Genomic DNA, 12,009 nt, shown 5'->3' with positions numbered 1-12,009 from the left:
CCTGAATGGGTCTACTCCTTCGTTTTGTAGATGGAGAAATAAGGCAAAGAAAATTGACCTTTAAGTGACCTTAAATGAATGAAAGAATGAAACATTCATTATGTGCTTACTCTGTGCAAAGCACTCGGGATACAAAAAGAAGAGTGCGCGCTTTCAAAGAGGTCACATTCTGGGGGGGGGGGTGTGGGGGAGACAAGACGCATGGAATCAGCTGCAAAGTTTCCATAGTACTGTAGCAGCAAGCACCCCAAGCGCGTCCTCAGGGTTTGCTGCCCATACAGGTTCTTGGATCTGCTTTGTTAAAGGAAAGCAACTCAAAATGGGTTAACAAGCTTACTTTAATCAGTCAGACATATATCGTTTACCTTGTTCAGGAGAAAAGGTCAGCACCCTGAACCTCAAAGTATACAGGCATAATTATCAAGACAGAAACATCAAGTAGACAGATTTCCAAACTGTCCAACCATTACATCCATACCCAGTCAACATCTGGGTTTCCACATTCTGGGTTTTCAAAGCCGGGGGACTCTCAACAACGGCTTCCCAGAATTCAGATCAAATCACAGAACACTTCTCAAAGTGAGTCCCGAAACAAAGCTACACATCAGTGCTTATATAGCCTTCTCCTGGCTCAGAGAATGTAACAACCTTTTTGACCCACTGGCCAATCAAAAAGTATCTTCTGAAAAACAAGCCTCCCTCCCCAGGCTTCTGGTGCACTTTAGCCTAGAGGCAGGGAAGATCTTTAAAATTTACATTCGCATTACAAGTACTTAAGGAGCAGCATCAAAACAGATGCTATAACTTCTCTAACGTTCTTACAACGAATACAATTCTATCAGTTTCTGATGCTGAACCATTTAACACGCGGCTGGAAGCATGACTCTTTCAGGGGTTCTTAGGTTCAAGGTTCTGGGCTTCCTCCTTCAGGGTCTGAGGGAGAGATGATGGACAAGGTGGTGGTAGTTTGACCTGTCTGACCCTCTCCTTCACAGAGTAGTCAAGGACAGGGAGTCAGGACCAGAAAAGGAGTCCTCTGGGGCTCTATCTAATACACGAAGCTAATATACTCAAGGTAGCAAGTTCCCTTCCTATAACCAGGATATAGAGCTGGAAGAGTCCTTAGTAATCCCATTGATTTTACAAGTAGAGAAGCTTGTGTTGGGATGGCAAGTAATTTATCCAAGTCCGTACCAGATGGTAAATAGCAGAACTGAGATGCAAACACCCAGGCCCTTACCCCAGATATGGGTCTCTTTCTTCCATGCCTTCTCTTCTACAAACCCCAACATCATTTTCTACATTTGTAAAATGAGGGCTTGTTCTTAAAATTGGACGTATCCTTTTCCCTCTTGGTCTTGGCTTCATCATTTTGGTTCTAGATACAATGATCTTTACTTAAGCTCCTTTGCAGCCCTAAAAATCACACACACAGAGGCAATAATTCTAAAGAGGCAGTGTGAGTGGATGTGGTGAAAAGAACTCAAAGTCAAATCAACAAGTATTTAGTAAGCACCTAATTTCAGGCATTGTGCTAAATATTAGATATACGAAGAAAGGTAAATATCAGTTTCTGCCCTTGAGGAGTTTACAATCTAAAGATGAAGACAACTTTATACAAACAATATCCATACAGGAAAAATTCTGATCTCAGAAGGAAGGCACTAATGCGTTAAGAATGATTGGAAAAGTTTTCTTGCAGAAGATGGGATTTTAACTAGGTCAGAGATGTGGAGGGAGAGTATTTTATTATAATGTACAGAGTCAGGGAGATGGAATGCCATGTGCAAGGGAAAAGCAAGAAAGTCTGGGTCATTAGATTTCAGAGTATTTGGAACACAGCAAGGTGTGGTCAGAGAAGTCCAGGAGAACTGGATTACACGATCATGGATACAGAATTGGATTGGGTTTCAGTAGCCATCTATCAACAACAAAAAAAGTTCCGTGAAGACAGGTCCTGCTTCATTCTTGCCTTTTTCTCTTCAGCACCTAGGATAGTGCCTGGTGTATATTTGTTGGCCCTGTTCTTGGGTCTGACAGGCCAGGGGGGAAAGGCGTTGGTCCTTTTTCCTAATGTGGTGCTCACTGCCCAAGTCCCAGGGAAGGAGGATGCTGGCCAAAATGGCAGCCTGAGGACTACATTTCCCATAGAAGACCGCGGTCCCGCATCTCCGACCTTCCCGAAAGTTTGACCTTCTGGGAAATGGAGTCCCTCCCTGCCCTCCGCCCTTCCCGTCCCCTCCGACCTCGCGCCGAACTACAACTCCCGGCGTGCCCCGCTCCGGGAACCCGGAAGTGGAGGCAGGAGGGCGAGTGAGTGGAGTGAGTGGAGTGAGTGAGTGAGTGGGGGGAGCCCCTGGCGCGGAGCGACCTGCAGGCGCCCGGAGCGGGTAAGGCCGAGGGGGAGGACGGGGAGAGGCGTCCTGGAGCGGCCCACGGGCGGGCGCTGGGTGCGTCCCCGCGCGGAGACCGGGCCGGGGGGGCGGGGCACCCAGGGGGAGGGGAGACAGGTGGGAGGAAAGGGCCTCACTCCTGCCCCGCCCCAGCCCAGGGGTCCTGACCCTGGGGGTGGGGGTGGGGGGGGACCCGCCTCCTTCCGTCCTTCTACCGCGCTCCCTGGCTGGCCTCAGTTTCCCTACGGGTGCAAGGACGGGCGGGAATCTTTGGCCTCAGTTTCCCCATCCGTAAGAGGAGGGGGCAGGTGTGTGTGTGTACGAAGTCAGAGCCCCTTGCCGGCTCCAGAGATGGTGGGATGCCCAGAAACCGCCGCCACCCCCCGTCCCATACACAGCAACACCCCATTCTTGGTCCGGGACAAGCCTGACCGTCAGGATCATGCACCGTGGCAGGGTCCTGGGGGCCTCAGGGAGTTCAGGGAACCACGGAGAGCTAGAGACCCTGGAGGGCCCCCAGATGTCAAGGTGTCCGAGTTGGGAGGTACCTTAGAACATGGAACGTCTGGGCTCGGAGGGACCCATTGGGGAGCTGGGAGCTTAGAACAGGGGATATCTGAGCTGGGAGGGAGCTTAGAACGTGGAATGTGAAAGCTGGGAGAGGCCACAGAGCCCGGAATCTCCGAGGGGAAAGAGACCTTGGAACAGGCAACAGGAAGGAGTAGGCTAGGACTTTAGAATCTGGGATGTCAGAGATGGGAAGCATCTTAGTGACCATCAGCCTCTTCACTTTACAGCTGAGGAAACCGACACCCCCGAAAGGGGAAGGGCGAAAGACTGGGCCTGGGCAAAGGGAATTTTATTCCTAGACAAAGGACTGGTAGTAAGAGACAGCTGGGCCCGACCCAGGTTCCTTATTTCTGCAATCAGAGCTGGGTCTTGTATCTGGGTGTCAGCCTCTCATCTTTCATGTCCCTAAGGAGCCCCATCAAGATGAGATCTGGGGTTCTCTATGTCCTGGGTCCAGTGAAGGGGTGCCTGAGCAGGAGATGTAGTGAAGAGCCGGGAAGTAGGAGGCAGACCAGCCCCCTGTGCCCCAGCTTTCGTCCTGGCATCTGCCCTGTGTGTGTGTGTATGTGGAGGGGGGAGAGGGCATAGGTGGCCTGAGAAAAGTTCCTTCCTTTGACTCCCGTGCAGTCCCATTGCCTTTGGACCTGAGTTTTTTCATCTGTAAAATGGAGGCCTTGTCAAAGTTGAGCTACACAGTCTGAATTGTGTAGATTGTCAGTACCTTCTAATTCTAAACTTGTCTCTTTGACTCTATTTAACTCCCCTTAGAAGTTAAGGAGAAGTGGATGAAGTCTGGTCCCTGCCCCCAGGGAGCTCACAGTCTTAGCCTCTATAAGGCAGATGAGAGTGAGGATTGGTATTGGTGGCTCCAGCAACTCCGGGGAAAAAAGGGCCGGAAGTGTTTCCTGAGAGACTTGACCTGGAGGTCTTTAAGGCTGTGCTGGGGACTGCAGAGAGGAGTTGAGCCTTGATTGTAGAAAGAAATAGACGGCACTTAAATGATTATGGCACTGAATCCGTTTTGACCTTTATCCTATGGGCTATGGAAGATAGTAGTAATAACAGCTTATCAATAAAATTTCATTTAAAAAATGTAAATAACAAACAGCTCACATTCAGTAAGCACTTTCAGGTTTCCAAAGTGCTTTACAGATATTCTCTCTTGTGAGACTCACCATCGCTCTCTGAAGTGGCTGGTGTTATAATTCCCATTGTACAGATGGGGAAACTGAGGTTCCAAGGTTGCGTGGCTCGGGGCCAGTGGGTGTCGGGCATTACAGGCTCCCGGGTTTTTGAGTTCACGTGATCCTAGCTTGGACTTCGGACTCTTAGGAACAGGAAATCCGCAGCAGCCAGGGAGGGCAGGAGTGGCTTTCCCAAACTGAAGCACCCCTCCTCCCAGCTCCTGGGGACATTTGTACATCACCCTAAGGATCACAGTATGCTCCGTGCCTGGGTTCTGGCATCGTGACCCGATTTTGGAGTGGACGTTAAGTCACTGGGCCACACAGCTAGTGTGCAGAAGTGAGATTTGAACTCGGGTCCCTCCAGGCTCTGCCTAGGCCGTGTGCGGTGACAGTGAGGTGGGGGTGGGGGCAGGGAGCTCTGCCCCGGCCTGGTGAACCCCAGCACGGCCCCTGCCCTCTGGAGAGTCTGTGGGCACGCGGGTTCGAGTCCAGCTCTAGGCCCCTCCTTCCGCCCGCCCAAGTTTCCCCTCCCAGGGGATAAGAGCCTGCTTGGATATTGGTGGGTCTGTGGGAGGGGGGCGTAGCGCCAGGCTTCTCTTCTCCCTCTGACTATCCCCGCCTGGTTTCCACCCACTTCTCCTGGCCTTTTCAGTGTCTATTTCAGTGCGGGCCTGGCGCTTTAAATCCCGCCCTGTCTAGGTTGGGGGGGGGGAAGCGGGGTAGGGGAGTTGTGGGAGCTTCGTTTAGGAAGAACCGCGGAGGACTGGAGTCCAACCCCCCTCCCTCCGTACGGGAGAGTGCGGGCTTAAGAACTGGAGGACGTTCCCTGGCCAGCTCGCGCACACCTTCCCCTCCCCCACATCCCCACACCTCCCAGCCCCGCCTCTCCACCGATGTCCAGCCATATATGGGCATGGCCCCGAACAGCGGCCTCTCATTGGGCAGCGCCGTCATGCGCGAGTCTGTCAACAAAGGGGCGGGGGGAGGGGTGTGGTGGCGCGGGCTCCCGGGACAGCTCGACTTTCCACCCTTCCCTCCTCCTTCCCCCCTCCCTCTCTCCTTCGCTTCACTCGAAAGCTGGGCGAGAGCCTGGGAGCCAGGAGAACGAGAAGGGGGCGTAGCCTGTTCCCACCCGCACTCCTGGAGCATGCGCCCTGACTTACCATGCCCTGGGCTTCTCTCTGAACCGTACCCGGAGTCGGGAGGGAGTGCGGGCCGGGAGGCCTCCTGGCGGCAGTGGGGAAGGGCTCTGCATTTTGAGTCGCAAGTCCTGGACCCCGCCGCTGGCCAGCTGTGTGACCCTGGGCGAGTCATTGCCTCCCTGGGCCTGTTTGCTCATCACTAAACTAAAGCCTTGGCCTAGAACGACCTCCCAGGGCTCTGCCAGCACTAAATGTATCTGCCTACAATTGGGGAAGAGCCTGGGTGAAAGGGCCGTGGGGTGGATCTATTTGGTGGTTGGGGGTCAGGGAAAGTGAAGGGGGCTTGATGTGTGGCGCTCCCAGTAATGGAGGAAGAGGCAAGATCCAGGCCCCAGGGGGGTGCTATGCCCCTTCAGACAGGACTAGAGCCCATGCGGAAGATCCAGCCTCAGGCCAGCTACTCTGGCATTAACCACAGCTCTGAAGCCCCTGGCTCTGTGGCCTTGTGCCCTTCCCCTCCTTCTCTGGGCCTCAGTTTACACCTATGTAGAATGAGGTTGTACCCCATTACCTTATTGAGTCCCTCCCTTCTAATTCCAAGAGCCTTGACAGGTATGTCCTCTGCTTTCAGTTCCCTTCTAACCAGTGGGCCCTGGCATCCATAGCTGTGGGCAGTGCTGCATATTCTTGCAGGGTTGTTTGAGGGGTATGCCGAGCACAGTGAGCTAGACTGGGCTGTGGGGGGGGCGGGAGAGAGAGGGAGCAGGCAAGGGGGGTGAGGGAGCCAAAGGGCTGAGGAAGCAGGAGAGCCCTGAGGGCCCATTTGCTTAGTGACTTGGCCAGTGTTCTCTCCGTACAAGAGGGGGTGGTGGCTGGAAAGATGTGCCCCAGGGCACCTTTCAGCTCTAGATCTCTGATACAGTCAATACCTGAATTCTCTCTCTAGCGCCTCCCCCATAGTACCCAGCTGATTTCTGGACATCTCCTCCCTTGTCAGATCATTCATCACACTTGGGGAAAGCTTTCAGAGTTTTTACTTGCATCTGGCCTAAAGCTTCAGCTTTGCAATGCACGCCCATTGATCCTAGCTTTACCTGGAAGTTCAGTTCTGAAGGCATTCCTCCCCAAACCTTCTTTTCTCATCTTAAACTAAATTCCTAGTTCCTTCAGCTTATCCTCATGAGGCATTCTCCCCAAATTGCTATGATATCTGGCCTCCCCACACAGTCCTTAGAAATCCTATAGCAAGAACAGCTGGAGATCGATCCTAAGTGTCAATGCCCCAGGCCCATTAATAAAGGTGAAATGAAGGGCCAGAAGAAGGAAAGGGGTTTTTCCCAAGGGAAGGAGCAAAGGCAGGATTCGAACCCTCCCCCCCAACTCCAAACATCATGCAGTTTCCCTTTCACAGTGCTGCTACTTGTGCACCTCTGGCTCAGGGGGTTCTGGAGTTCTCCCAACTTCGAGGTGGAGTGAGTTTCTTAATTAAAAAAAAGGCAGGTCCTATCCACAACTGCTTGCAGACCTTTCTGTCTGTCTTCCCTTCCACAGGTGGCTCTGGGCGCCTTCATCTCCACCTGCAGGGTCTTCAGCATGTGGTGACCCTGGTCTGGCCCAACAGCCATGGACCCCAGCAGCCTCTCTCCAGTGCAGCTTTGGTGCCCGAGGCCCTTTGGTACCTATTCTCAGAATCAGCCCCGCTCGGCGGCCCCCTCAGCCCGCAAGCCCCCACCTCCTCCGGCCTGTCCGGAACCTGGCAGTGGTAGCAGCATAAGCCCCGGCGATGGGCTGGCCCGATCAGAGAACACGCCTCCAGCCCCAGCTGCCCCAGCAGCTCCCCTGCTTTCCACTGCCCCGGGTGAGGAGGGCCGAGTCCTGCTGGATACCTGGTATGTCATCAAGCCAGGCAACACCAAGGAGAAAGTGGCCTTTTTTGTGGCTCACCAGTGCGGCGGTGGCGCCAGCCGAGCCAGTGCCGGGAAGGTCAAGGGCCACTGGGGCAGTGACAGTTCCAAGGCCAAGAGGAGGCGGCGCTGCCTTGACTCCACCAAACCCCGCCCCAGCCCTGGGAAGCCTCCTGATGCTGGGGGAGATGAGGACCAGCAGCTGCAGGCTCCTTCCGAGACAGCTGCTGGTGCCCCCGAGGACGTGGACCTGCTCTCTGTGGCCGAGATGGTGGCCCTGGTGGAGCAGAGGGCAGCCCTGGCCCTGCAGAGCTACCCCCGCACAGGGGCCCCCACCCCTGTCGTGTTCGTGTCCGCTGCCGAGCAGGGTGCACAGGGCACGGGTGGGGAGCGGCGGCCCGGCGGCGACTGCAGCCGCGTGGCCGAGGCCGTGGCCCACTTTGAGGCACAGCGTGATGGACCGCGCAAGGAGGAGGTGCGCGCGGGGGACGGGGGACGAGGTGGAGGGTCTGGCGAGGTGCGTATTGCTTTTCGGATCTCCAGCAGCCGGGAGCCCCGCTCCCCCGAAGGCAGCCAGCCGGGGGCAGGCTGCAGCGGCCGTCCAGGATGCACCTACTCCGGAGGACCGGGCCCCAGCAGCCGGGCCCAGGACAAGATCACCTGTGACTTGTACCAACTCATCAGCCCTTCCCGGGATGCCCTGCCCAGCAACGTGGACTTCCTGCTGGCCCGGGCTGACGAGGCTGGCGACGGGGAGGCAGCGGGAACCACCCGGCCCGAGGGTCCTGCCGAAAGAGCTGCCGGGGATAAGCCCCCAGCCCCGCCCCCGCCGCCCGCGGGGGCCCGAGAGTGCGGGGGCGCTGGCGCTGCAGGCTTCCACGTGGATGTGGTGGTTACAGGCGTGGTGGACGAGTGCGTCTTCTTCGGGAAGGACGGTGCAAAGACGGTGAAGGAGGAGACAGTGTGCCTGACGGTCAGCCCCGAGGAGCCGCCACCCCCGGGGCAGCTCTTCCTGCTGCCCGCCCGAGGGGAGCCTGCGCCAGAAGCTCCGGCTGCCCCAGAGGCACCCGCAGTGCCCACGCCCGAGGGCAGCGAGCCTGAGGCTGTGCCTGCCGCCTCCGATGCCTCCCTGTGCCGCCTCTACCACCACGTGTCCCACGACTTTTTGGAGATCCGCTTCAAGATCCAGCGCCTGCTGGAGCCCCGCCAGTACATGCTGCTGCTGCCCGACCACGTCCTGGTGAAGATCTTCGGCTACCTACCCACGCGCGCCCTTGCCGCCCTCAAGTGCACTTGCCATTACTTCAAGTGCGTCATCGAGACCTTCGGCGTCCAGGCCACGGACTCCCGCTGGAGCCGCCACCCGCTCTACCGCGATGACCCGTGCAAGCAGTGCCGCAAGTGTTACGAGAAGGGGGACGTGTCTCTGTGCCGCTGGCACCCCAAGCCCTACCACCACGACCTGCCGTATGGCCGCTCCTACTGGATGTGCTGCCGCCGGCCCGACAAAGACACGCCGGGCTGCAGGCTGGGCCTGCACGATAACAACTGGGTGCTGCCCTGCCACACACTGGCGGGCTCACGGCCTGGCCGCGAGGATGCCAGGTGAAGGGGGGGGGGGGGGGGGGGGGGCCCCACCCCCCCCCCCTCCCAGCCCCACCCCACGACGCTTCTTGGCTTGCTCCCACTGGAAAAACAAACAACCGATTGGTAGCCAATCAAACAGGGAATTGAAGAGCCTACCTGAGACACCCCACTTTGATTGGCTCGTTGTCACTCTTTAAGCCCCACCTCTGTAAACATACAGACTTTCTCTTCTCCCTAAAGTGTTTTGGGGCCCAGGGAAGGAGAAGGGCATCTCAGAATAATGTGTTGTCTTCATCTCAGCCCTCTCTACCCCTCTCCTTCTCTGATCTGGCCTCTCCAGATGGGGATGGTGCTGGGGTATGAACAAGGGGCCCTGTCCCCTTTCAGTCTCTACCCCCAAGGGCCCTACCAGCAGAGTAGACTGAGGCCTTGTCTGTACCCCAACATGCTCCTGTGTCTATCTCCTCCACTCCTCAAGTAATTTTTCCAGGCCTTTTTATCTCGATCCTCCTGTACCCCCTCCCCTAGACTGCTTGTCTCCTTCACTGATCCTCATGTCCACTCTCCTGGACAGTATCCCCACCCCCTTAATGTTTCTCTCCAGTCTCTGGAAGAGACATTAGCAGCATCTTCTCCCAAATCTGTCTCATCCATAATCTTTCCCCTGCCCTTTCCTGGGGGTGGGGGGGAAGGGAAAACATTTCTTTTTGAGAGATTTGAATCCATTTACTTCTCAGCCCACAATTTAAAGCAACCCCCAATCCCAAAGCTGTGAATCCTTTCTGAGAGTGGTGAAAACCTGGGTTGGAGTTTCTGGGTTCCTCACTTCAGCTCAGAGCAAACTCTGGGGGTCCCTGGTCCTCTGTAGCCGGGCTGGGCTTGCTCTCACTTGGCTCCCACAAGAAAAGCAGACTCCTGGGTTTCTTGGGGAAGCTGGGTATCCAGTCTGGGACAGTTTAATTTTGTTTGTTTATTTGTTTCGTGGTGGTTTTTTTTTGTTTGTTTTTACATCTTTGTGGTTCTGAATGCTTCTCATGTGTGGCAGTCTGGCCGGTTTGGGAATCGGTCCTTTCTATAAAGCAACTATTTATAAGCCTGGGCCTGGGCTGGTCTGTGTTCAGGGAGTGGAAAGGGGGAGGTGTCCAGAGGCCCAGTTTGGGTTGGGAAGATTAACAACAATAATCCACATTTGAACAAGTAGCGTCTTAGAATTTAGAGCTACAAATTATCTACTTCAAACAGCATGTTCTCTCCCTAAAGCTTTCTTTATCATAGACTTGGAAAATCTCACTGTCATCTTCAGATGTGCCCAGTCTGACAGCGCTACATTCTGCACTGACAGACAGACAGACAGCAGAGGCTCAGAGGATGAGAACTTTGTTTTGGGTCACACAGGGTCTGTAATTAGAAGAGCGAGGATTTAAAGCCAGGTCCTCTGGTGGCAAACCTAGGGCTTTCTTTCCCTTCTGCAATGGCCCCCCGAGTTCCCAAGCATACACCATTCATTGGGGACCTTCAGTAGTTCATTTAGATTTGTACTAAGCATGTGTGCTGGACCCTGGAGGATATACAGTGAGAATATCATACTATGCCTGCCTTGGCACTCACAGCCTAGCCCAGAGGGATAAGATGCTGGACTGATAATTAATACACCAAAGGTGCATCAGAGGGCAGCTGGGGCTCAGAGAACTGGGCCTGGAGTCAGGAAGACTCCCCTTCCTGGGTTCAAATCTGGCCTCAGACACTTCTTAGATGTATGACCCTGGGCAAGTCACTTAACCCTGTTTGCCTCAGTTTCCTCATCTGCAAAATGAGCTGGAGGAGGAAATGGCAAACCTCTCTAGTATCTTTGCCAAGAAAGCCCAAGTGGGGTCATGGAGAGTCAGACATGACTGAAAAGCAATTGAACAAACCAAGGGCTGTGTGCAACCAGCATATCATTGCTTCAGAGCTAGGAGGGATATTGAGCAGGCTTCTGGGCCAGTGTCCTTCACTTTACAGATGAGGATTCCAAGGTTTGGCTGAGAAGAGTAGAGGGCACTGGACTGAAATTTGGGGGTCCTGGGTTTGAATCCAGCCTGTTACGCTTAACTGTCTTGTGTGCCCCTGGGGGAGAGCACTGATTCTATGCCCAAGTTCTCTTGTCTCTAAAACGAGGAACTTGGGCAGTATGTCTTAGGAGGTATCTTTTTTGTTTCAAATTCTGCCATCCTGTGACTTGCGCAAGGTCATAGAGATGATAAGGGGCAGGGCTGGAGCTGGAAGAAAGATCCTCTGACTATTTCCATTGTCCTGTGCTCGAGCTCCCCAGGGGAAGGTCATTGCCAGCTAGGGGAATTCAGGAAGACTGCACACAACAGCCAGGAGCTTTGGATAATGAGAGACATTTATAGCATTTAAAGGCCAGATGGCACTTTGCATGACCTTATCTGATCCTCACAACAGCACACTGAACTAGAGACTACAGCTACCTACCTGTTACAGAAAAGAAAAGGAACTGGGGTTCCAATTAAGTCACTTGTCCACTGTCACATTGTTAACAGGTATTAAAAGACAGGATTGAGTTATTTAAAGAAGTCATAGGGAGCTGCTAGGTGGCACCATAGTGCATAGAGCACTGGGCTTGGAATCAGGAAGACATCTTCATGAGTTCAAATCTGGCCTCAGACACCTCTTAACTGTCTGGCCCTGGGTGAGTCATTTAACCCTATTTGCCTTAGTTTCCTCATCTGTAAAATGGACTGGAGAAGGAAATGGCAAACCAGGCCAGTGTCTCTGCCACGAAAACCCCAAGTGGGGTGACATACCTGAAAAATAACAACGACAACAGCTGATTTGGGTGGAGTCATGTCTAAAGGCAAACTCAAACAGCAGATGGTTAGGTTCAAAGAAAGTGCCAGATCCTGGACCGTGTGGACAAGACTGATAACTGCCTCACCTTGATGACTGTGAGATGCAGGTACTGTGACTAGATTTTCTAGCCCCGTCTCTAAAAGATCTGAGGTTTTTATTGGCCTGCATTCCCCATACCAGTCATCCAGCCAAACAGTATTTATTAGGCTCCTGCTCTGCCTGACATTTGGGTAGACTGGAGATCCATCAGATGCAAGCCTCTGCCTTTCAGGAGCTTATATGCTACAGGGGAGACTGCATACCGAAAACTAAATACCAAATGGTCTAACTGAAAACTGTAAGAGCTATGTCAGTTATAAATGCTGTATAGAAT

The 12,009-nt window shown here is 54.1% G+C and overlaps 1 protein-coding gene across 1 annotated transcript; it reads left to right on the top strand.

The window, feature by feature from the left end:
* The first annotated feature begins 546 nt into the window (after window positions 1–546).
* FBXO46 (F-box protein 46) lies at window positions 547–9,876 on the top strand. The gene is made up of 2 exons (XM_069089057.1): window positions 547–2,390; window positions 6,844–9,876. Exon 2 carries the CDS (start codon window positions 6,916–6,918, stop codon window positions 8,803–8,805), a length of 1,890 nt encoding a protein of 629 aa, XP_068945158.1. The 5' UTR covers window positions 547–2,390; window positions 6,844–6,915; the 3' UTR covers window positions 8,806–9,876.
* The last annotated feature ends 2,133 nt before the right edge of the window (window positions 9,877–12,009 follow it).

The sequence above is a fragment of the Petaurus breviceps genome, unplaced genomic scaffold (genome assembly GCF_028583685.1).
Source record: "Petaurus breviceps papuanus isolate PSGF00001 unplaced genomic scaffold, PetGlider_PUasm1.0 185, whole genome shotgun sequence".
Taxonomy (NCBI): Eukaryota; Metazoa; Chordata; class Mammalia; order Diprotodontia; family Petauridae; genus Petaurus; species Petaurus breviceps.
This window is presented reverse-complemented; position numbering and strand designations above follow the sequence as displayed.